Here is a 23043-nt window from a genome sequence, read left to right on the forward strand (position 1 = left end):
TGGGAAAGTTACTTTACCTCTCATGTCTGATTTCTTTGTGTATAAAAAGGACAACATACTTATATTGTGAGGATTAAATGAGATAATATAGGAAAAGAGTTTAGAACATTACCTAGAACATAGGAAGCCTTCAATTCTAGCTAATGACACTATTACTGTTGCTTTCTTTTACTCTAACACAAATTAGTTAACAGATGGCTGCCTGCTGAGATGAACCTATAGATGAAAAAAGTGAATTAACTTAAGGACATGTCATCCAGGCAAAGGGAAAACCTGACAGTCTCTGACCCTCTTGCTTGACAGATTCAATTATCCTTACCTCTTGGATAATGGAGTATAAACAATATCTTTAAAAAACATAAGAATTGTGTTTAGTATGAGCCATGCATTACTCTAAGCACGTTATAGGTTTTACCTCATTTAATCTTCACACAACCCTATTATCTCCATTTTACAAGTGAGGATTCCAAGTAATAGGGAAGCTAAATGACTTAACCAGGGTGACACAAAGAGTGAGTAGTGAAGCCAGAATATTAATCCAAGTTCCTGGCTCCAGAGCCCTCCTCTGACCAACAGGCTACAGCTCTTACTGATCCCTTCTTTTCATGTAACTTTCTTCACAAAGCTTACAACTGGTCAGATTACAGTTTTCATTATCAGATGTATAAACTATTTCCTAAATTGGGTTATTTTTCTAGATAGGTTACAGGAAGCAGTTTCACTTTCTAAGTGAAATCCACCCCCCTCCTATACACTGCTGAGTTCTGAGAGTTCCTGAGGATCCCCAGGCAGTTATTTCAATATATTTCAGTATTCAGGTTCCTTTGGTGGTAGGAACAGTAGCATCACATAAATTACAAGAGTATGGTATTGAAACCAATATGAGAGCAGAGCATCTTCAACCCTGTTTTACCCTGGGCTTCTCAAATCCTGTAATCTAGCTCTTTTGGACGACTCTGCTATGCTGCTTAAAATCTCCAAAATCCATCTACCTGATATACCTTATTCCCTATGTCTACCCATATCCACCTGGTGGGCCACAGCTGCCCCGTGAACATTCCTCTGTTAAGCCCCATACATAACACTTAGTGCAGCTGTCAGCAGGTCTCTCCTGCTACTACTCTGTGAGCAACTCGAAGACAGAGGCCAAGTCTTATTCACAACCAAATAACCAAGATCAAACACAGAGCATATTGTCCTCAAACAAGGAAACTAGCAAGACTAATAGTATATCTAGTTCCACAACTATTTGCACACTGCTACTATTGTAATATACAAATGTTGTACTAAACACACAATTATACTAATGCGGCTAATACCACACAGTGTTGATTCTAAGATGCACAATTTCTGTTTTATTTTAACATCTTTGAAATCGGGATCCATCTTACAAAAAATGAAAAGAAAAAACTGGGTCATTTAAAGTAAGGTCAATCAATCAATGATGTCTTAGATTCGATGAGAAATGATATTTTCATTAAAATATATACAATCAAATTTTTAAGGAAAATAACCCCAGGGAATTCTTGATCCTTCCCACCTTCTAACACAGTGTAGTTAGAAGTGAGAAATGATTTAGTCAGCTATGTCTAGATCAATAGAGATGGTCTGACTCCTGGCTACCCTAAATGAAGACCGAAAATAAAGCCCGTACTTCAGAAACTTAACTCATGAACTTTATAATCCCACAGAGATACCCTGGCCACATCATACTTTGATTTCACTATATTCTACCGTTAATGGCTGTCTAATTATTACATGAATCTCAGCATTAGGTCAAAACTCTTTGACCTGACATTCAAAGGCTTCTATAGCCTCACCCCTCTCTTCTCATCAACCTATGTTCCTCCAGTTGCCCCTCCATCTCAGCTAAACTGATCTACTCATTGTCCCTTGATTGCAAATGAATGCTTTTGATTCAATGCTTTAGCTCATTCTGTTTGCCTTGCAAAAATTCCTCCCATTTCCCTTTTTCTTCACATCTTGTTTATGTCCTACCCTTACTTGTGGCATAGCTCAAGTCTTATTTCCTTCTTTTCAGACTAGTCAAATTACACGTGACACTCATGCCTGTGCACTGTTGCGTATTTTTTGTCCATACTGCTCACCCAGCATTTAAATATATGCTACTCCAACCAGATGTGAAATTTTCAAGCCATATTTTTAAATCTCTGTTACAGAAATCTGAAGAAGATCCACAAGAAAACATTCAAGATATATTGTTTCATTATTAATTTTCTCTTCTCAAAAGGCAAATAAGCAGAACATATAGCTTCAAAACAAAATGAAACTTCTCAGATGAAAAAAGCACAACGGTAATCCAAATAATGTTTTGTAATTTTTTTATTCCCAGGTATGGTTCATTTTTTACAATGATTTGAGATTGCTGCTGCACTAGTCAGTGGCTGTTCTTATGTAAAAACATATTTCTTTTCATCTATATGCTTTTAATATCAATATAGATTTACTTCTTTTCTGCTTAGTCACAAATTTAATAAATACTCAATTTATTTGACATTTTAATTCAGTGAACACTGAAGACACTTTTATTAAATGAGAACTACAATCTATAGTCTCCTCTCCTATTCAAAGATAGCACTTAAGTAGTCTTGCTCTAAGAAAAAACTGAGACATTTAAGTTATCCACATTTCTTTTTCTAGAGCAAAACAAACTTTTCATTTAATATCATCTAGAATCAACTTCTGTGACATTTGTTCTTCAAGAGACATTCTTTAAGTCTTATTTATATCAGGTTGTTGATTTTTTTCGGGGGGGGGGCAAAAAGAAAACAGGATAAGGAAGGGTAAAGAAATCTGGGAATATGACCAACTAAAAGGAGTGCAATGAAAAGATTTCAATGATAAAAGACATGAAAATACAGTGGAAAGGGAAGAAGAAAGAAATGTTGTCACAGGTGTTTATATTTTCTCTAGCTAAGCTATTTAAAAGTTCACTCTTTGTCTTTTGACACTTTAATATTGACTTCCCATATCTAAAAATTTTGTATAAACTTCAAGAAAAGCACAATGTTATGAATATAGAAAGCTTTATTAAAATCACACTGCATTCTTTCTCTCCCACATTTGAGATGGAATTCCAACACTAGCTGAAGAAGCTCTTAAGTAAATAACTTTTCCTTCAAAATTTAAAATATTATATATAATACATATATATTAATATATATTATAATACATGACAAACTTTAAAACTATAAAGTAGACAAAACAGCTTACGATAGAAGCTTCATAATAGTTAGAGTGTGTCTCTTAAATCAGATGTCCTTAGCCTGCATATTAGTTTTTGGGAGGGGGAATCTAGGACAAATTACATTACTAGATTTTATACTATGGTATATTATAAACATTTCCATAATAAGAGGATATGTATCAAAATGTTACCAATGGTTTTATCTGGGTAGTAAAATTGTGATTCTCTTTCTGTCCTTGTCTCTATTTTCTATTTTTTCCTCAATGAACATATAGCTATGTATTTTTTTAGTTATAAATTATGATGCACAAAAATTACCAACACAGACAAGCCACAGACTAAACTGCCACCTAAATAACTATAACACAAAACAGTGAAAATTAACTATTGCAAGGGTATCTCTTCTGAATAAAACAGTTTTAAAATATTTTTATGTTTAGGTAAATGTTATCCCTCAAGTAGTGTAATTTTCACATTCAATTGTTTCCACAAATGGAATTAATTTCAACAAGAAATAGGAAGCCTGATACATTCATATAATATGAATGTATTATAAAACACATTCATATTTTTAATTGCCATTTAAAATGAAGAAAAGTGTATTTTTGGGTTTTTGGTGAGGAAGATTGACCCTGAGCTAACATCCGTGCCAATCTTCCTCTATTTTGCATGTGGGATGCCACCACAGCATGGCTTGATGAGCTGTGTGTAGGTCCACACCCAGGATCTGAACCTGCAAACCCTGGGCCACTGAAGCAGAGCATGCAAACTTAACTACTATGCCACTGGGCTGGCCCTGAAAAGTGTATTTTTAAGGAAACAAGTCAGGGCAAAGAAAAAGTTAATTTCATCTTTCACATTTTCAATCACTGGAAACCCAGGGTACAAACTGTACTTATCACTCACCTTCTGCCAATCTTCCCCCACCCCCACCAACCCAGCCACTATAGGCCCAGTGACCATAGAATCCTTCTAAATCCTTATTGACAACTCTAAGCAATCTTATTTTTCACTAATATTAAGGGTACTATAAACTTCTCAGTTTCATAAAACCTAGAAAAACTATCTGCCACAATACTCCCACTTAACTCCAAATCTTTCTTGATTTACTGAGAAAAATTTTAGAAAGAGTACTTTCACTTGCTAAACATACTTCAAAGAGTAAAAAATATCTAGTTGAATACATTCTTTTTTTCTAGGAGAACAGAAGCAATCAAAAGATTAAAATTCTATAGGTTTTTTACTGTTTCCTTGTCTTCTTTTATTATGAAAGGTGTGAAGCTGTGTACTGGCACTTAAAATTAGTGAAATGTTGACCTATTGGAAATAATCCATAATAAGGTGCCTGCATTGTAATCTTTATTTTTGAGATCTTATATAGGGTGGTAAGAAAATATTTATCACAAGAGATAGGGCATATATTCCTGAAAATTAGCCTTTACTGATAAAGTAAACTAGGCAGAATCTTAAGTTCTAGCTTTTTCCATATGCCTAAATTAGAAATGCAATTATGGATTAATTATATTTATACAAACACACATATATGCATGAAATATGTGCATGTATATCTATGTTGACAGAGAAAGAGACAGGTATGTTCCATTTAATAATCAAACCAAGTCAATATTATAAACATCCAATGTATTTCTCTAGAGCTCCCTAAAGAAGAATATGAACCTTAATTGAAAGGAGTTTTTCAGACTGTCACTTTATCTATCAACAAATCTAAGGTAATCCATGTCTAAGATGTCTCTGAGAACAGCCTTTATAATGAACATGCAGTATAAGTTATAAAAGAGGATCTGGTGTGTTGATATGGAATGAGGAGATTTGAATCATATGAGGAATATCTATACAGTGACAAAGTACAAAGGCAACACAGGTTAGAGATTGACTGATAAGTTATGCAGATACAACACATATCATAGACTATGGAATTAAATAAGACTAATCATTACATATCATACACACACTATATATATATAGAGAGAGAGAGAGAGAGAGAATACAACATAACTAATATAAAAGGCCTAAGCTAGAGGTTCAATTAATAAGAAGAAATGGCAGAGGTTCACAATTGACTAGTTCTATGTGGCAAAGGTGTTTCTATCCCAACAGGAAAGGTGGGGCAGGGACCAAGAGCTTAAGGGGACTACCTGTGTGATATAATATGTAGAGGGACATGTTGCTTCTGTGAGTGTGCTTTGTTATATCATCTCTTTGTGTGTTTTAGAGTATAAATGTGTATTTATGTTCTCTCATATGTCTTTGTACAAGCTTCTTATCTTATCTATGTTCTAAAAAATAGGTACTATTCTATTTAACCCCTTCTGTGTAATACCTAAGACAGGACTAACAGCACTAGAATTTTAATACTGTAAATGGACATAATCGCAAGCATGTGTCAGGTCTCCAAAAATAAAAAGCACTTCTTAATGATGAAGAAAAATAAAGAGGTCAGAGAGAGCAAAGATCTTAGACAAGGAAATTAACAGAGATCTTGAGGACACATTTACAAACTTTCATTTAAATTACACACATGTACACACACACTTGCACGGCTATATCTAATCTACATCTATGTAGATCCTGACATTAATTCTTGTTTTTAAAATCCTTTTTTTTTAAAAAAAAAAAAAAAAGCTCATAACCAAACCATAATCCAAGTAAAATATATAGATAATGACAAAAGTGGTTATTTGATCTAATCAGGACAAGTTTTCAAAAGTTTAGAAAAGATTGCTATAGACATGACAGTAATGTTATCCCTTTTTTTCTTTTTACTATGCACATAAAGGAAGCAATAAAAAAGTAGTTCATTAAGGACTTAAAAATAATTTCTACATGACTATTATTAAGCATAGGAAAATGAAGAAAACTGAAACATCACTCTGGAAGGATTCTTAACAGATTACCTGAATAAAATATTTAAGAATGTGGTCAGGCCTAAAATCAAGGAAATGGACTAAAGAAATTTCAAGTTATATTTCAGGGATAATTATACCTATATGACCAAATTGATAGCGCATTTATTTGGTGCATATTTCAGTGTTTCAAACATATAAAATATGTTTTAAATGAAAAACTATGATTGGTGATCTTTCCATGATTAAATAGTTAAAGGAGAAGAAATAATTGAGCTTCTAATGATGCATTTCGAGCATTCTCTTTTTTTTTTAAGTTGATCATTCTCTTTTTCACTAATCTTAATTGATTTTATTTTTATGTAGTCTGTTTTTAAATGGATCATTACTAAACAATATTTAAAAGCACGGATGTGAAGTATGCTTCTTCTTTTGACTAAAAGTAAGGATTTTTCTTTAATGTCCTATGAGATAAAGCTTTTTTCCATCTCATACATATAAGTAGTGTATGTAATGCATTGGCAAATTTCTAAAATACATTTTTTCACTTCTAACAGGGTAAAAAGATCTATTATTTGTTGTCAGAGTTTCTTGGCCCAAATCCAAGGCAAGACAACCTTGTCCTTGAGTAAAACAATAGGATACTCCTTCCTCTCAGGCCTCTCTGCTAGCTAGCACGGTGGAAAACCTCCCCAACCTCCCCAAGAGATAAGTTTATTTCATCTCAGGAGATATAGCTGTCATAATAGACAAAATAAAGATCAGATAAAGAAAAGGTGGAGTCTTATCCCAAAAGAGGCATCACCTAACAGCTATAATTAATCTTGGTTTTATTTTCTACATCGCCAAGGAAAATCTATCAATCAAATTATATTAAAAAAGACACTCTACCCAATGTTTACAGACAAGGTCAAATTGTCATGGTAGGATAAAAGCAATTTTTAAAAAACTGAGTTTTCTTAAATCTGTTCTAGTTAAAGAAAGGAAGTGGGGGTGGGGGTGGGGGAGGAGGAGGTAGTTACACTTCTTTGCTGGATCTTCAAATTATAGTCATTAATTTGTCAGTATCCTAACATCTTCTTCTCTGTCACCTGTATTGAACTATTTATTCTCCCTAACACAATCCATTCCAATAGTGATGATCTCATTAAATTTCCTCATAACCTTCTGATTCCTCATATCCTTCTACATCTTCCTGCCTTGGACCCTCACATGTTATTCTTCCGTCCTAGAAAAGCCTTCTCTATACGGCACTCTCAATAGTTCATACATAGTTTTGAATTGCAACCATATCCTTATGGTATGAAGAAGGAGGAGAATTCACTCAAGATATGATCTCTCATCTAAGTGTAAAGACCAAACCAATTTACAAGCACCAATTAGAAGAATTAATAAAATTAACAATCACCTATTAAGTGGCACTAAATCATTAATCAGAGAAAGCAGAGATGAATATGAAGAGACAAGGAGCAAATGAAAGTCAAGCAAGGAGCAGCGCAAGCTGAGAAATGAGAAAAGAAAATGAGCCTGAAGTGTCTGTAATCAGACCATCTTGTCCTAAATTTTAAAAATCATAGTTGAGGAAAAAATATGTTCCTTAGGAAGATAATGCAGATTATAGAGGGTCTTGGTGACCAGTAGGAATTTAGACATACAGTTAAGCTATATTACATCCTTCTTGGTTAAGAGGCTTATGAAATGATGAAATTGATATTTATGGCTACAAACGAGAGATGACCAGCATGCACTTCAGAGAGGTGATCATTAACTGAAGTTGGGCTCCATGATAGATGCAGACTTCACCAAAGCAGAAAGGGAGACAAAACAGCAAGACTAAGTGCTTCCAATAGAGCACAAGTGGCCAAGGTCAGGCTACCAGAAGTTACAAAGGGAACAGACAGAAGAAGTTGAGGCATCAAGTTTGTGTTTAAAAAGCTAAGCTTCAAAATGAGAAAGTACTTGGTAGGGCCAAACACAGAAAAGCAGAAGGAGAAAAGGGATTGGGCTAATGGCATCTGTTCTTGATCAACCCAACCCAAGTCTCAAGATTACATCAAAAAAGATAGACTCATTATTGATTGCATTTTTCACTAAATAACCTTATACAACTATTTTTATAATTCAGAAATTGATAATAATGTACACCTGAAATTACAGTTATAAACCATTATAATCTCAATAAAATTACTTACAAAAGAAAAAAACTATTTTTATAAAATAGTTCTGATCATGATATTGTTATTCCTTTACATTAACAGTGCTTGGAATGTCACCCATACCAGGAAAAACAGAGTAGCAAGAGAAAAATCAAGCTTTTTTTTCAAGTCATGTATTCCACTAGCTAATACCAGCTCTCATAATTATACAATCTACACACGTAATTTAGATTAAATTTGGCCGGGTAAGGAGTAGTAGTATAGGTTTGTGGTTAAAGCAGGGCTACGAAATCAGATGAACCTGAGTTCCAGTGATGACTCCACCACTTACTAGTCCTTGGAAAAAACTGATTTTTTTTTTAAAGATTGGCACCTGAGCTAACATCTGTTGCCAATCTTCCTCTTTTTTTATTCTTCTCCCCAAAGCCCTCAGTACATAGTCGTATATTCTAGTTGTAGGTCCTTCTGGCTCTGCTATGTGGGACACCACCTCAGCATGGATTGATGAGCAGCGTGTAGGTCCATGCCCAGGATCTGAACTGGCAAAACCCTGAGCCACTGAAGCGAAAAACGCAAACTTAACCACTCAGCCATGGGGCCAGCCCCAGAAGAAACTATTTTTTAACCTTGCTAAAGCCTTAGTTTCATCAATCATCTCTTAAGAGGTGATAATACAGCTTTCTTTAGAGGGTTGTTGTAATAATTAAGTCAGACAATATGGAATATAGTGCCTGTCATACAATAAGTGCTCAATTGCTATTTATTCCCTACATTTAAGTAAGACACTTTCTTACGTATACAACTTTTTAAAATTATTTAATCTTGACTAAAGTTTCATTTATTATAAGTACAGCACCCTACATATATCAATACTTTCCATAAAAATGTACAACTGGAAAATAGATTATCAGTTTGATAGTATCAAGTTGATTTGTTTTAAATGGTTCATTTTAAGAATTTACCAAGTTTCAAAGTCATCCTATATTGCAGAACTTCCAAAAGCACACTTAAGGGATACTATTCCCATGAGACAATCTGAGCTAGGCAAAAAAGGGAGAGGCAGGTGAAAAACAAAACAGGTGGTAAATAGAGTAATGAAACCTTTAATGTTATCCCAAGGTTTTCCCCAACTTACCGAGCCTATAGAATTGTTTTCAGTTAACATCTATTAACAATCCATACAACAAGTTTTCCACAGTAGTCTTTTGAATAATGCAGTTTTATAATACATTTTTAACATGTTAATAATCTCCTTTTATTTTCAAAATTTACAAAATCACAAGGTTCCTCTGAAGGGTAACTGAAACCATTAGATGACTATGAGAACACAGGCCAGCGCTGGGTGCATTTTTGCTGACACATGGATTTTCATCTCAGTGTCATCAACTGACCATATATAATGGGGAGGGGGAGGCGATGTGATAAAACATAGAACATTTACTAGTTTAAAGGCTTAAATGAGACTTCATTAACCCAAAATTCAGTTAAATGAGCAGTTCAACAGTATTTATTGTATACCTATGTGACAGCAACTGAGATATGCACTGAGCTAGACAGAAAATGAACAAAGAATAAAAACCCATAAGATCTGAAAGAGTCTGACAAAGCAGAATAACTGAGTTTACTGCTTGTGCCCAACCATAGCTTAAACAAATGCCCCTAATTTAGTTTTTGCTTTTTAGTATCTCACTCCCTTCTGCAGTCAAAGAAGCAAAGCCATTTAAAAAGTCACAAAGTTTTTGAAGAAGCAAAAACGGAAGTACTTGTGAATTTACCTAAATTTTACTCTTTTAAAATTAGCTCTGACATTATTCCAAAAAGCCTCATAGGTCAAAAGAGGGGCATTCTTACTCATTTTTCCTCAACAACTGTTTACTGAGTCATCTATTATGTGAGAGCCAGAGTAATTATTCTCCTATTCAACTCCTTGCATATAATTAAAATTTTAAAGGTTTGCTCATTAAACAGCAAAGTCTAGATAACCAAAGGACTCATCAACAAGTATATAGCAAGATCTTGATATCATAAGCTGCCAACTCTACTGCGTATGATGCTCGGGGATGGCAAATTCTAGTATTCCAATTTGTAACAAAAGTATCAGGAAATGCCACTCACATGTTTTCTAGAAATTGCTTGATTCAAAGCCATCTTACAGCTAGTGTTACTTTTGTCATAGCTTTACCCTAAATTTCAGTAAAATATAAAGCACTTGTCAGGAAACAAGCTTACAGAATAGGATACTGGGCACTCTATACGCACTATTTGGTATTATCTGTCCCAACTGCTCTTGTTTTCACAACTCTAGTAATATTGTTTCCCCCTCCACCAGTAAATAGTTTTAGCAATTTTCTCTGTTCATTAAAATTATATTATTATTAATTTAAACACCCTCCTCCCTTCATTTTGAGAAAGGATATATGAAAAAGGTAAACAAGAAGCCTGTGGTTTAAACTTTGCTTCTAAGGTTCCAGAAGTCAGTTTAAGTAACACCTTCACTTTTACCTGACAAAATCATGACTACAGAGGAGCTTTACTTCAAAGGTCCTGTTAACAAAATCAAACTATAGTGGAACTTCTCTATAACAACCTTTCTTATTAGTAAAATTAAGTATAAGGTTGGTCTTTTTCTGGATCTGATCCGAAGAGATTTCATTAGTGAGGTACCACAAGGATCTCATTATGAGGAGGCTGGGCTCTAAGCACAGCACCATATCACGCTTCCAATACACTTCCTGCCTTAAGGACATCCCAAGGTTCACTAGCAAAGTGAGATAATGCCTTAAGAGTCACTTCATCTAAGAAAGTCTCTTGGATTTAGTTAATAATTTTGTTCATAATGAAGAACAAAACCAAATTATAACGATAAATCTAAGCATCTAATATTCTAAATTCATGGCCTTCTGTCTATAAATTTTCAAAGCCTTGGCAATTTATCTCCATTTTTTAAGTTTAACATCTTATCCTTTTAGAATACATAAAAGATAATTCCTCCACCCTAATATAATACCTGCTAGATGCTAGGATGTAAAAAGAGACATTTCAAAAGTACTTAGACTACTATATAAGCTGCCTAAATTTATGCGTTTTCATTTTGGGGATGTAAAATATATATATATATATATATATATATAAAACATGAATTAGTGTGATGACAGAAAACTTCTAACGTGGTGGTTGCTATAAAAGTAGCACTGTGAGAACTCGAATTCCTGTAACAGGAGGCTCAGATTTGGTGTTAACCATAGAAAAGTATTTCTCACAAACTGCAGTAGCTGCCTGTGGGATTTCAGCATGACAAATGCATAGCTGACTCATGGGATCAATTATAAAGAAGTAAGACTTGTGGCATTAAAAAATATATTCTGTGTTTTCATCACCTATTAATATAGGTTAAGAAGTCAGATGAGCCCCACTGATTGTTTTATTACCAAATCAATAACCAAAGCTCTCCCTCCCTCCCTCGAACCTATGTGTGAATTCCTTACTACAGATGCCCGTTCCCAGTAACCTTTTTCATGAGCTTTCATTAAATTCAACTATAAAAACATTTTTTAAAAACTATTTGAGTATTAAGTTAAAGCTGAATTGTCAAGCTTTAATTTCTGATGATAAAAATCAGCTGTCCAATATTTCTCAATGTTCGTGATTTTGCTTTAAATGAATTGTTGGTCTTGTTTAAAATTTTTTTAAAATCACAACAAAATTAGAAGAACAAGCCAGTTTTAACTTACCCTCCCTCCTCCAAGCAGACCATTATACCCTCTAAAAAACCTGTTTTTCCTGAAGAGAAACAGCAATAATTCCCATTTTAAAGCAGTTCTCTATGACGTGCTGTTGAAGCACAAGCAGCATTTGCAATACTTACTGAATGCTTCTCCTGCTGGCCCATAACTCCATGGTTAGCTGGGATTGCTAGTGGTTTCATAATGAAGAAACATATGCTGAACTGAATTTACACATCATGTACCAATCTCTCATGGATGGCAAGTCACCCTCTACAGCATTAAATTAAAAAAGAAAAAGAAAAAAAAAAAAGGGAGGAGGAAACCAAGCTGCAGCTTAAAGTGTCACTACTGGTAAGCTTAAAAAACCCCTCACACTTGTAGACCAGAAAAGGAACCCGAACAACGGTGTTCGTCTCCATTTTTATAACATTGAAACTCTAACCATCTTAGGCTATGACAAGACCGAGGAAACCTTTTACAGCTCTCAGTCTTCCAAGAGAACAAGATCATTTCTGAGATTGAAGAACAAGAGGCAAAAGAAAAGGAGGAAAAAAAAAAGCTAAAATGGCTGACTGCACACAGACTCCCCTCAAAAAGGCTTAATACAGAATTATATTAGTCAGGGTGGTATAAGAACCAGTCTCTAGCATTCAGCCAAGCATTGTTAATACTCTTGTTTCATTTGCAATCACATATACGGACCCCTCCAACCAAGAAAAAAGAAAAAGAAAGAAAAAATCAGGGCAGAGCGTGTGAATCGGGACCTCCTCCCTAGCTGCTAATGATGCTGACAGAGTGGTGACCAGTGATCTCTGTCCCACTCCACTCACCAAGTTTGCACAATTAATCTTAGCAGCATGACACTGATGGACATTTAATTTAATGATGTCTGTCCCTCACACTCAACACAAGCATGACTGCTAGCAAGAGAGTCACTAACAGAAACACAGCACATGCACACACACAATCTCGAGAATCATGAGTCTGAATGCAATACACCAATATAATTACATTATTGTGCTTACTTTGGAGGACCATGGCTGCAGGCAGTTGGCATAGCAACGCACAAGGAAAGCCATTTCCTGGGTAGAGAGAAAGCTTCCTTTTCTAAATAAAAAATTCCTCTTAGGAAACAAACGGCATTGCTGCTTCCCGCAGAAAGCAAGACACTGTAGTCTGTCTCTTAACCTGCAAGGCTCACACTCAATGCAGTTCTAGTGATGTAAGTGGATTTCTCTCTCACCCTCCCTCTCCTTCTATACACTGAAATATTCAGCTCAAATGGTACACACATTCCTTAAGGCTCGCCCCCTCCTCTACTTAACCATTTCACTCATTAAGGTAGCGATGGACAATTCAGATAAAGTAACAAGCTCTTGCCTGTATTATATCAGCGGCTGTAGGTTAAGCAAGTCTCAGAGGGATGGAATCCATTGATTGCTGACTCCAAATAATATCACTGAAGACAGGGTGGGAAAACGGAGCAAGGACTTACTTGAACAGCTTTGAACTAAAATACGATTTTTCACCACGGTGAAGATAAAAGAATGGATGTGACCTCTTCCCCACCCTCAAATATCACTGTGCTATAGGGAACAAGTACCTATCAAAAATTTACAAAATGTACATTTAACAAGCTTTATATAAAGAAGATGTGATTTTCACACACATCCATACACACACACAGCACCTTGCAAATAATGTCAAAATACATCCACTCAGGTTTTTTTAGAAACCAAATCAAACTTCTTTTAGGAGTAGTGAGTTGAAATTTAATGAGGATATGTTATTCTACCATCAACCCTTAATTTCACCTAGGTTAGTAGGTTATTTGAAAGATGTCATTATAGTTGACAAGGAATAAGAACATTTTAACTCTGAAGCACTGGTCAGTTTCTCACAGTGAAATCTATCTATAAATGTTAAATATAATAGAAAATAGATACAGAAAACCTAGCAACTTTAATAATTGACTTTAAAATTGTCAGTGCTTGCTAATTGTGTGTCTTGTCTACCTACCTGATGCTGCACCCATACTATTCTCTTTCCTTTTTTCCTCTCATATCCAAAGGCAACCACTCCCACCACATCACTATTTTGATCCTTCTTCCTACCCATCCTCAACATACCTCTTCCATAGACTTCTTATATTATCCATTATCCCTTTTCTCCCAATTTATTCAACCTCTCCCCAACAACTAGAGGTTCTCCACACTGGCTTTTAAGTATGTTCAGGTCTCTCCCATCTCAAAAACAAAACAAAAACCAGAAACCTTCCCTAGATCCTACATTCTCCTATGGCCACAGTCACTTCACAACCAAATCTCTCCAGAATTTCCTACTTTGGCTTCCACCATTTCTTCATCCCTTGCACTTCTAAAATGAAGGACCATCGTGGTCCTGTTATATAACTTATACACCTCTCTCCATGTCCAATCCATCACAATTCTCCATTGATTAAATTCTCCACCTTTTCTTAAATTCAGATTTCTCTTATCTCTTCTGCTATCTTTCCACTCCAATTACTATTTTTTGCCTTGAAAATTGTAAAAGTCTCCGTATTGACCTGTCTGGATTCAATTCTAACCCCATCCAGCCAATCCATTTACCATACTGCCTCCTGAGATCTTTTAAAAACTAAAATCTGGTCATTTTCACCTAATCCACTGAGCCCCTTTTTCAAATTAAAACACATCAATGGCTTCCCATTGCTCTGGCATACACACTAAAACTCTTATTATAGTCTGCATGATTTATATGTTTTCAAGACCTTTCATGCCCAAGCCCTCCAGGTCACCTGGGCTGCTCTTGGTTCCTTGAATAGGGCAAGAGGCCTTTTTCACATGTTATTTACTCTGCCTGGAACTCTCCCTCACCCTCCCTTTGCTGATTGAGCCCCACCCCCTCCCTGAAAATATTGGAGAAATGCCCTCAAAGTTATCATGATACTGTGTATCACTTCCCTGTAGTGCTTATTACAGTTATGACTTTACATTTACTCATGAAATTATTTAAGCAGTTAGTGTCTGCTCCCCCCACTACACTCTAATCTCCATGACAGCCGGCACCATGTTTGTCTGTGTGCCACTGTACTTGCAGCACCTAGCATGGTACACATTGTAGGCACTCACATTTTTTGAATGAATGAAATCTCTAGTAACTGGGAATGGACATTAGCAAGACTATATTTGATCCTGTAAACTGGTTCCTATCAGAATCCCAAATACTTTCAATAATAGACAAATGAATGATTTAACAGTAAATGGCGCTGATCTTTGACAAAGGAGCAAAGGCAATATCATAGAGCAAAGATAGTCTCTTCATAATGCTGAAACAACTGGACAATTACATGCAAAAAAAAATGAATCTAGACACAGACCTTACACTCTTCACAAAAATTAACTCAAAATGGATCACAGACCTAAACGTAAAATGTGAAACTTCAGGAGCTAAGGATAAAACATCTAAAGATAACAGGAGAAAACCTAGATGATCTTGGTTATGGTGATGCCTTTTTTTTTTTTTGAGGGAGACTAGCCCTGAGATAACATCTGCCACCAATGCTCTTTTTTTTTTTTTCTGAGGAAGACTGGCCCTGAGCTAACATCTGTGACCATCTTCCTCTACTTTATATGTGGGATGCCTACCACAGCATGGCTTGACAAGTGGTGCGTAGGTCAACACCCAGGATCTGAACCAGCGAACCCCGAGCTGCTGAAGCAGAACATGCAAACTTAACTGTGTTGCACCACTAGGCCGGCCCCTGGTGATGCCTTTTTAGATACAGCACTAAAGACACAATGCACGAAACAAATAATTGATAAGGTGGAATTCATTAAAATAAAAAGCTTATGCTCTATGAAAGACAATATTAAGAGACTTAGAAGACAATCCACAGACTGGGAGAAAATATTTGCAAAAGACACATCTGATAAAGGACTCATCCAAGATATACAAAGGACTCTTAAAACTCAACAATAAGATGAACTTGATCAAAAAGCAGACGAAGGGGCCAGCCCAGAAGCGTAGTGGTTAAGTTCACACACTCCACCAGGGTTCACCAGTTTGGATACCAGGCGTGGACCTACATGCTGCTCATCAAGCCATGCTGTTGCGGCAACCCACATACAAAATAGAGGAAGATTGGCACAGATGCTAGGTCAGGGCCAAACTTCCTCACTAAAAAAAAAAAGAAAAACAGACCAAAGACCTTAACAGACGTACCTCACCAAAGAAGATATACAGATGGTAACTAAGCATATGAAAAGACATTCCACAACATATGTCATCAGGGAAATGCTAATTAAAACAACAATGACATACCACTACATAGTTATTAGAATGGTCAAAGTCCAAAACTCTGACAACACCAAATGCTGGTGAGGATGGTAGAGCAACAGGAACTCTCATTCATTGCTGGTGAAGATGCAAAATGGTGTGGCCACTTTGGTAGATAGTGTGGTGGTTTCTTACAAAACTAAACATACTCATCATAAAATCCAGCAATTGGGCTACCTGGTATTTACCCAAAGGAGTTAAAAACTTATGTCCACACAAAAAGCTGCACACACGTGTTTATAGTAGCTTTATTCATAATTGCCAAAACTTGGAAGCAACAAAGATGTCTTTCAGCAGGTGAATGGATAAACAAACTGTGGTACATCAAGACAATGGAATATTATTTGGTGTTAAAAAGAAATGAGCTATCAAGCCATAAATGACATGGAGGAACCTTAACCATACAATACTAAGTAAAGTCAATCAGAAAAGACTACATACTGTATGATTCCAACTATATGACATTCTGGATAAGGCAAAACTGTGGAGACAATAAAAAGATCAGTGGTTGCCAGCGGTTGTAGGGAGATGAACAGGCAGAGCACAGAGAATTTTTAGGGCATAGAAAATACTCTGTATGATATTATAATGATAGATATATGTCATTATACATTTGTCCAAACCCATAGAATGTACAACACCAAGAATCCTATGGACTTTGGATGAATATGATATGTCAATATAGGTTCCTCCTTGGTAAAAAAAAAAAAAATGTACCATTCTGGTGAGTGATGTTGATAATGGGGACGGCTATGCATACGTGGGGGCAGGGGGTATATGAGAAACCTCTATACCTTTCTCTCGATTTTGTTGTAAACCTAAAACTGCTCTAAAAAATTAAAGTCTTAAAAAAAATTAAGTAAATGGCATCAACAAGTAGAAGCAACCCAAGTGTCCATCTGTGAATGAATGTATAAACAAAATGTGGTATATACATACAAAGGGATATTATTCAGTTTCAAAAAGGAACACAATTCTGTTTCAAGCTAGAACAAGGATAAACCTTGAAGGCACTACTCTAAGTGAAATAATCCAGTCACAAAAAGAAAAACACTGTATGATTCCACTTACATGAAGCACCTAGAATAGTCAAATTCATAGACAGAAAGGAGAATGGTGGTTGTCAAGGGCTGAGGGAAAAGGGTAATGAGGAGTTATTGTTTAATGGGTATGGAGTTTCAGTTTGGGAAGATACGAAAAATTCTGGAGATAGATGATGGTAATGGTTGCCTAACAATGTAAATGTGCTTCACCCAGATATACACTTAAAAATGGTTAAAATGGTCAATTTACAAGTTATATATAGTTTACCACAACAGATTTTTTAAAAGTAAATGGCAATTCAAGAACTAAATAATCAAAGCCTACAACTTTCATCCATCTAGCCCATATCCCACACATCCATGTGACAAAAATCTTCTCTAACTTTAAGTCAAATTACCCCTGTGCTGATGGTGTCTGACCTTATATGTGAAGATTTCCCATTGCTTGCTTCTCTCTGGAAAAACGTGTCATTTCTCTCAAGAAGGAAACTAACTTAATCAGGGAACCTGATAGATGAAGTCAGAAAATCACACGTCCTCAGGCACTGATGCTTTTCTATGCTGAGACTTGGTGTGATTTTTCTCACAACCTGGCTTCTTTCTTACAACCTACATATCTCTAAACTCATGATCGTTAATACTGAAATTTTACTATTCATTCTATCTTGTACATTGAAACACAATTGTGCCAGTTTATAATATGCCAAACACTGCTTAAGAAATAAAATACAAACTGAAGATTTAAGAGAATCCCATACTATAGATTTGACACAAATAAGAGTAAATCACACTAACCTTGAAGTACTGTAACTTAGATTATATTTATCCCATTCCTTAACCATCTGGATTTAGCAAGTGGCATTAAATAGCTCCAGCTAGAAAAAGGAGCATGTAACAATTTTCTGCCCTGTGTCAAGAACATCTACTAACTTCTAAATTATCAGTAACAATGATCCAAAAGATAGCGATTACATACATAGTTCAGAAAACTACTTAATGTAAAGCCCTTCCATGCTAAATTTAATACCACGGTATTCATTTATATTTTTTCCACTTAAAGTATTTGCTTTCTAATTACTACGAAATTGAGAAAAATGATCTGCTCTTCTCAGTAATTATTAATCACATTTAGGATTAATATGTGTTTATTTTTAATATCTATGGTGTTTATCCACAGATCTCCATGTGCTTTATGAACATAATTAAGCTTGGTCAAAACCCAAGGGAAGCAATAAAACAATGTATTCATCTTTCATAGAAAAATAAAGCGTATTAGATTATAGAGTTAGTAGTTTAGAAGAATACAAAATAGAACTCCAGGTTTCTAGTATCATTTACTTCACTATCCACTATATATTATTGATTTCTTCCCTCTTCCCCCTGCCCCAGAGAAAAGCTATAGAGGGTGATGAAAATTTGTGGGAGCAGCAGGAAGAACTTATTCTTTGATATCTGGAAACGAGAAATGTTATAAATTTGATTCCTAATGTTTTATTGTTCACCAAAGAAATGATATTTAAAAACGCTATTTTCTATATAAATATACAAACCAATTAAGTACCAGGTCAATGAAAAATAAAGCTATTGTACTAGGTATGGTCAGAAGTTTTTCTTCTCTTTTCCTAAACCCAATACGCATTCCCCCATTAGTACTACGATTTCTTTCCAAAAGAAAAGTTGATTATCTGACAAATTCTTTATACCATAACTCAGTCCTACATCTCCCATAATCTCTTCCATCTTTGGGTATACCTCAGACAGGTCCTTCACACAGACTCTCCCAAAGCAATCATAGAGGAAATACGGGCTAGAATTTTATGTTTTTATTTTGACCAAATAAAATGATACTCCAGGTTCATTATTAAAAATAATTTAATTATGAAATAAAATGAAAGATACCAATATAATGTCTGACATAATAATTGTAGAATAAATATCTGAGTTAAATTTAAATACAGGCTTTAGAAATACTGGGAACCTGTTACTTAAATTAGGACTTAGTATCAGAAAGATCTAACTGAAAGTCCAAAAAGATCACCCAGATATACTCCAAAGACATGTTCCAAAGAAATCTTTAGGCTATTTCTTTAATAAAAAGTTTCTGACAACAAACTGTTTACGTTGCATCTGAATCATAATTGGAAAATTAATGTAGTAACCTATCCATAATAAAGATGCTCAATATTTACATGGAACATGTTAGAAAAGAAAGATTAAAAGATGGCATGAGGGGCCAGCCCGGTGGTGCAGTGGTTGGATTCACACAATCTGCTTCGCAGCCTGGGGTTCATGGGTTCAGATCTCAGGCACAGACCTACACACTGCTCATCGGGCCATGCTGTGGTGGCATCCCACATGCAAAAATAGAGGAAGATTGGCACACCTGTTAGCTCAGGGACAATATTCCTGAAGCAAAAAGAGGAAGATCGGCAACAGATGTTAGCTCAGGACCAATCTTCCTCACCAAAAAAAAAAGATGGCATGTAAAACAAGCAAAATAAAGAAGCCTGTAAGTCAGTGAGAAATTCCAACATAAAGAGTGGTGCTTTTAAAAATGCACTTATTTGAAAAGTGAACAAACTTTATTAGCTGATTTAACAAAACTTACTTCATTTCCTAGGACCTATTTTAAGAAATGACCAGACTTCATCTTGAAATGCTCAAGGTTTCAAAGGTAGAGTCCTTATACACAGGTCACAAGAAAAGCATTTCACTGCTTTTTCTAGGGGAAAGGGCCTGAAAGTGGGCTCTCTACTATAGTATTTCACAAAGCTACACTCCAATGTAAATAGCAATTATCTTTATTACTAATTTGGCATGTAACATTTTCTCTTATGATTAATATGTTTGCATGAGCACAATGAATTGTTAATTATCCCTCTATTTTTATGTAACAAAAAGAGAAATATTGATCATAAACTGGAATACAAATTAGTTGAAGGCAGAGACCATACATTTTATTTATTTGATATTGTCAATGATAAATTATGCTTTATCTCTAATACCTAACACACAGTAATTGCTCAGACAAAGGATGAATGCATAAATGATTCCACTTAAACTTTTTCAAAACTAACCTGTGAAGTACTGTTACACTGGCTTTAAGATGAGAAAACGGACATAGGATAGTCTGTAGCCACAAAAGATGTCCAATTTGTTTACTGACAAAATTAAGTGTTTTAAATAACTCGCCAGGTGAAAAGAGTAGGCTAAAACCAGCAAATTTAAATATAACAGGAATAAATATAAAGACCTACATGTGTACCATCAAAACGTCACTTGTACAAATAGAGGATAGGGGAGATTAGGCTGGAGGAACAATGCATACGAGGGTGGGAGATGGGAAGAGTTATCTGTAAAATTGAGCTGGTCAAAGGCTCCATATGAGCCAATGTACAATGCCTTAAAATCCTAATACAATCTCAGGTCACATTATCAGACATGTAATGTCCCAAGCAAGGAAGACAGGAAGTTCTGCTGTAATCTGTATTTGTAGGGTATTGTAGGACCTTATCATCTAAGTTATAGCAACCAGTTCTAGACATCATGACTTAGGAGAGATAATGAGTAACTGTAGTGTTCAAGAGCAGAAACCTAGGTGATAAGGTGTCTAGGAAAACTACAAGAAGTTAGGAATGTTTAACCCAGAGAAGAGGCTTAGTGGAGTAGGATCTCTTTAAATATCTGAAACACAGTTATATGAAAGTGGAATATGAATATTCATTTATGTTGCTTTAGAGGATACTTAGAACCATGAATTAAAATTATAGAGAGACAGATTTTAGCTAAACATAAGGAAAAGTTTCTTAATAATTACACTCTTCCTACAATACACAGTAGCTGCTATGATTTACTAAAACTTTACTTTGTTATCAGGCAGTAGGGTACAATTTTGACACATATTATGTAAGGACTATCTTGCAAATATCAGCTCTAAGTGTAATTAAAAATCCTAAAGCAGAGGCTGAATGCCAGTGATTATATAGAAAAAAATAATTTGTTTTAAGATATACTTATACTGATAATTAGACAATAGTTTATAGGTTTTCCTTTTAACATCATTACTTTGCTAATTAAAAGTTCCCAAACTTAAAAATAGGTAAGTGAAAGGTGGTTTTCTTAATGTTAGAAATAATTTGAACTATTAAAAATTGTACATACCTAGATAATTGGTTTTAAAGAAAGTTTTAAAACCCCTTGAAATTACCTACTGTGTGTCTTTAATATTCTTAAATATTACCAAAATATGTCCAATATTTTCTGGTGCAGAAGTAAGCAATTTTAAGACAGTGTTTTTTCACTTCTAAAAACTAGGACTACTTTTAGACAACTTTAAGTTGTTTTGATTCATTAAAAAGTAATACTTACAAAAGATCTTTCAGCAGGATTTGGCTTTTGTTACTTATCATATTAGCAGACCTAACTTTTAAAATACACTAATTAATTACATGGTCATCCTTTGTTACGATGTGGTACTACTACTTATCAGTGAAAATCCATGTCTATATCGGAATGAAACTAGAAAGGTTAAAGAGGAAGAAAACATGCCGTGCTTTACTGATGAGAGATACATGGTTTGAAAAGGGAAAGCACTTAATTACAACAAAAAAAGACTGATGAATCAACCAAAGGCTATCATCACTGCAAATATAACTCAGTAATTGTTCTTCACATTGGATATTCTATACTCCAGCCTATTTCTTTTAAAGGTACTTAAATAGTAGGCATCTAAAGTGGTTGAATTATTTGATATATATCTCTTTGGGATCAAATTTAAAGTATAAGTAACATAAAAGCAATATACGTTAAATTCTTTTTTAAAAATAAATAAGTTTACGTATTGGGAATGGAAAAGACCCATGTCTATGTTTGACTCTATCTCAGTGACTATGAACATTGAACATGTTACTTAACCTCTTTGACTTTAGCATGTTTGTCTCCTAAGAGTGGAGACACCATTGCCCAGCATTTAGAACTGCAAGAGGTTTAATTGACAAAATATATGAGAAAACACCTAGCCAACTAGTATATATCATAAGCATTCAATAAGGGTCAATTTTATTCCTTCCAAGATAGTCTAAAAAGTCAGTTGCACTCAAGGTTTGGGCAACCCATTGATCAATGTTGTATAGATAGCTGGGATTATTATCCTTGTGCAGATAACCCTGTGTGGAATTGTTAATGCAGGTGGATCTACAACGCCACTCCTAGAAATATTAACTAATACTAATTCTGGGAGTTTTGATACAAAGACATCAGCATATAACCAAGATACTGCTGAGCACTGATTACATGCAGCACAAAAGGTATACAATGGCATACAAGATGATATCTGCTTTCAAAGACTCTATTGACTCTTCAGGAATTTAACTTTTAACAAACATATTTTCATTTTTAAAATCTAATGTCTTCAAATAAACATCAAAATGTCTAAGTTCTCATAATGGTTCAATAATCTTCATTCTAAAAGAAAATGACAATATTTATAAATGGGAGTATTAATCAATGGACTTCACTACCAGGAATAAAATTGTGACTGCCTCTCTGTTGTAATTAAATATATTCCAGACAGGAAATGCTTCCAAGTAAATTTGCCTGGAAAATAATTAAATATAGAAGATTGTCTCAACATAGAAAATATTTTAGATGCCACAGAAATATTTTAAATGTTCTCTTGAAAAAGAAGTCAGCCTACTGATATGACCACAT

The 23043-nt window shown here is 34.9% G+C and overlaps 1 protein-coding gene across 22 annotated transcripts in view; it reads right to left on the reverse strand.

Moving 5' to 3' along the window:
* Positions 1 to 23043, reverse strand: part of RAPGEF2 (Rap guanine nucleotide exchange factor 2) — a 244836-nt gene that overhangs the window by 70544 nt on the left and 151249 nt on the right. Inside the window, exon 1 of one of the 22 annotated variants that reach the window (XM_070608777.1) lies at positions 12979 to 13218. The exons of 17 other annotated variants lie outside the window; for them this stretch is intronic. In XM_070608777.1, coding sequence (XP_070464878.1) covers positions 12979 to 13032 — 54 coding nt within the window. In that variant the 5' untranslated portion in view covers positions 13033 to 13218. Of the gene's footprint in view, positions 1 to 12093; positions 12900 to 12978; positions 13219 to 23043 lie in introns of those variants that run through there. 4 more of the 22 variants (XM_070608723.1, XM_070608733.1, XM_008512190.2 and 1 more) reach the window with 4 other exon arrangements.

The sequence above is a fragment of the Equus przewalskii genome, chromosome 2 (assembly GCF_037783145.1).
Source record: "Equus przewalskii isolate Varuska chromosome 2, EquPr2, whole genome shotgun sequence".
Lineage (NCBI taxonomy): Eukaryota > Metazoa > Chordata > Mammalia > Perissodactyla > Equidae > Equus > Equus przewalskii.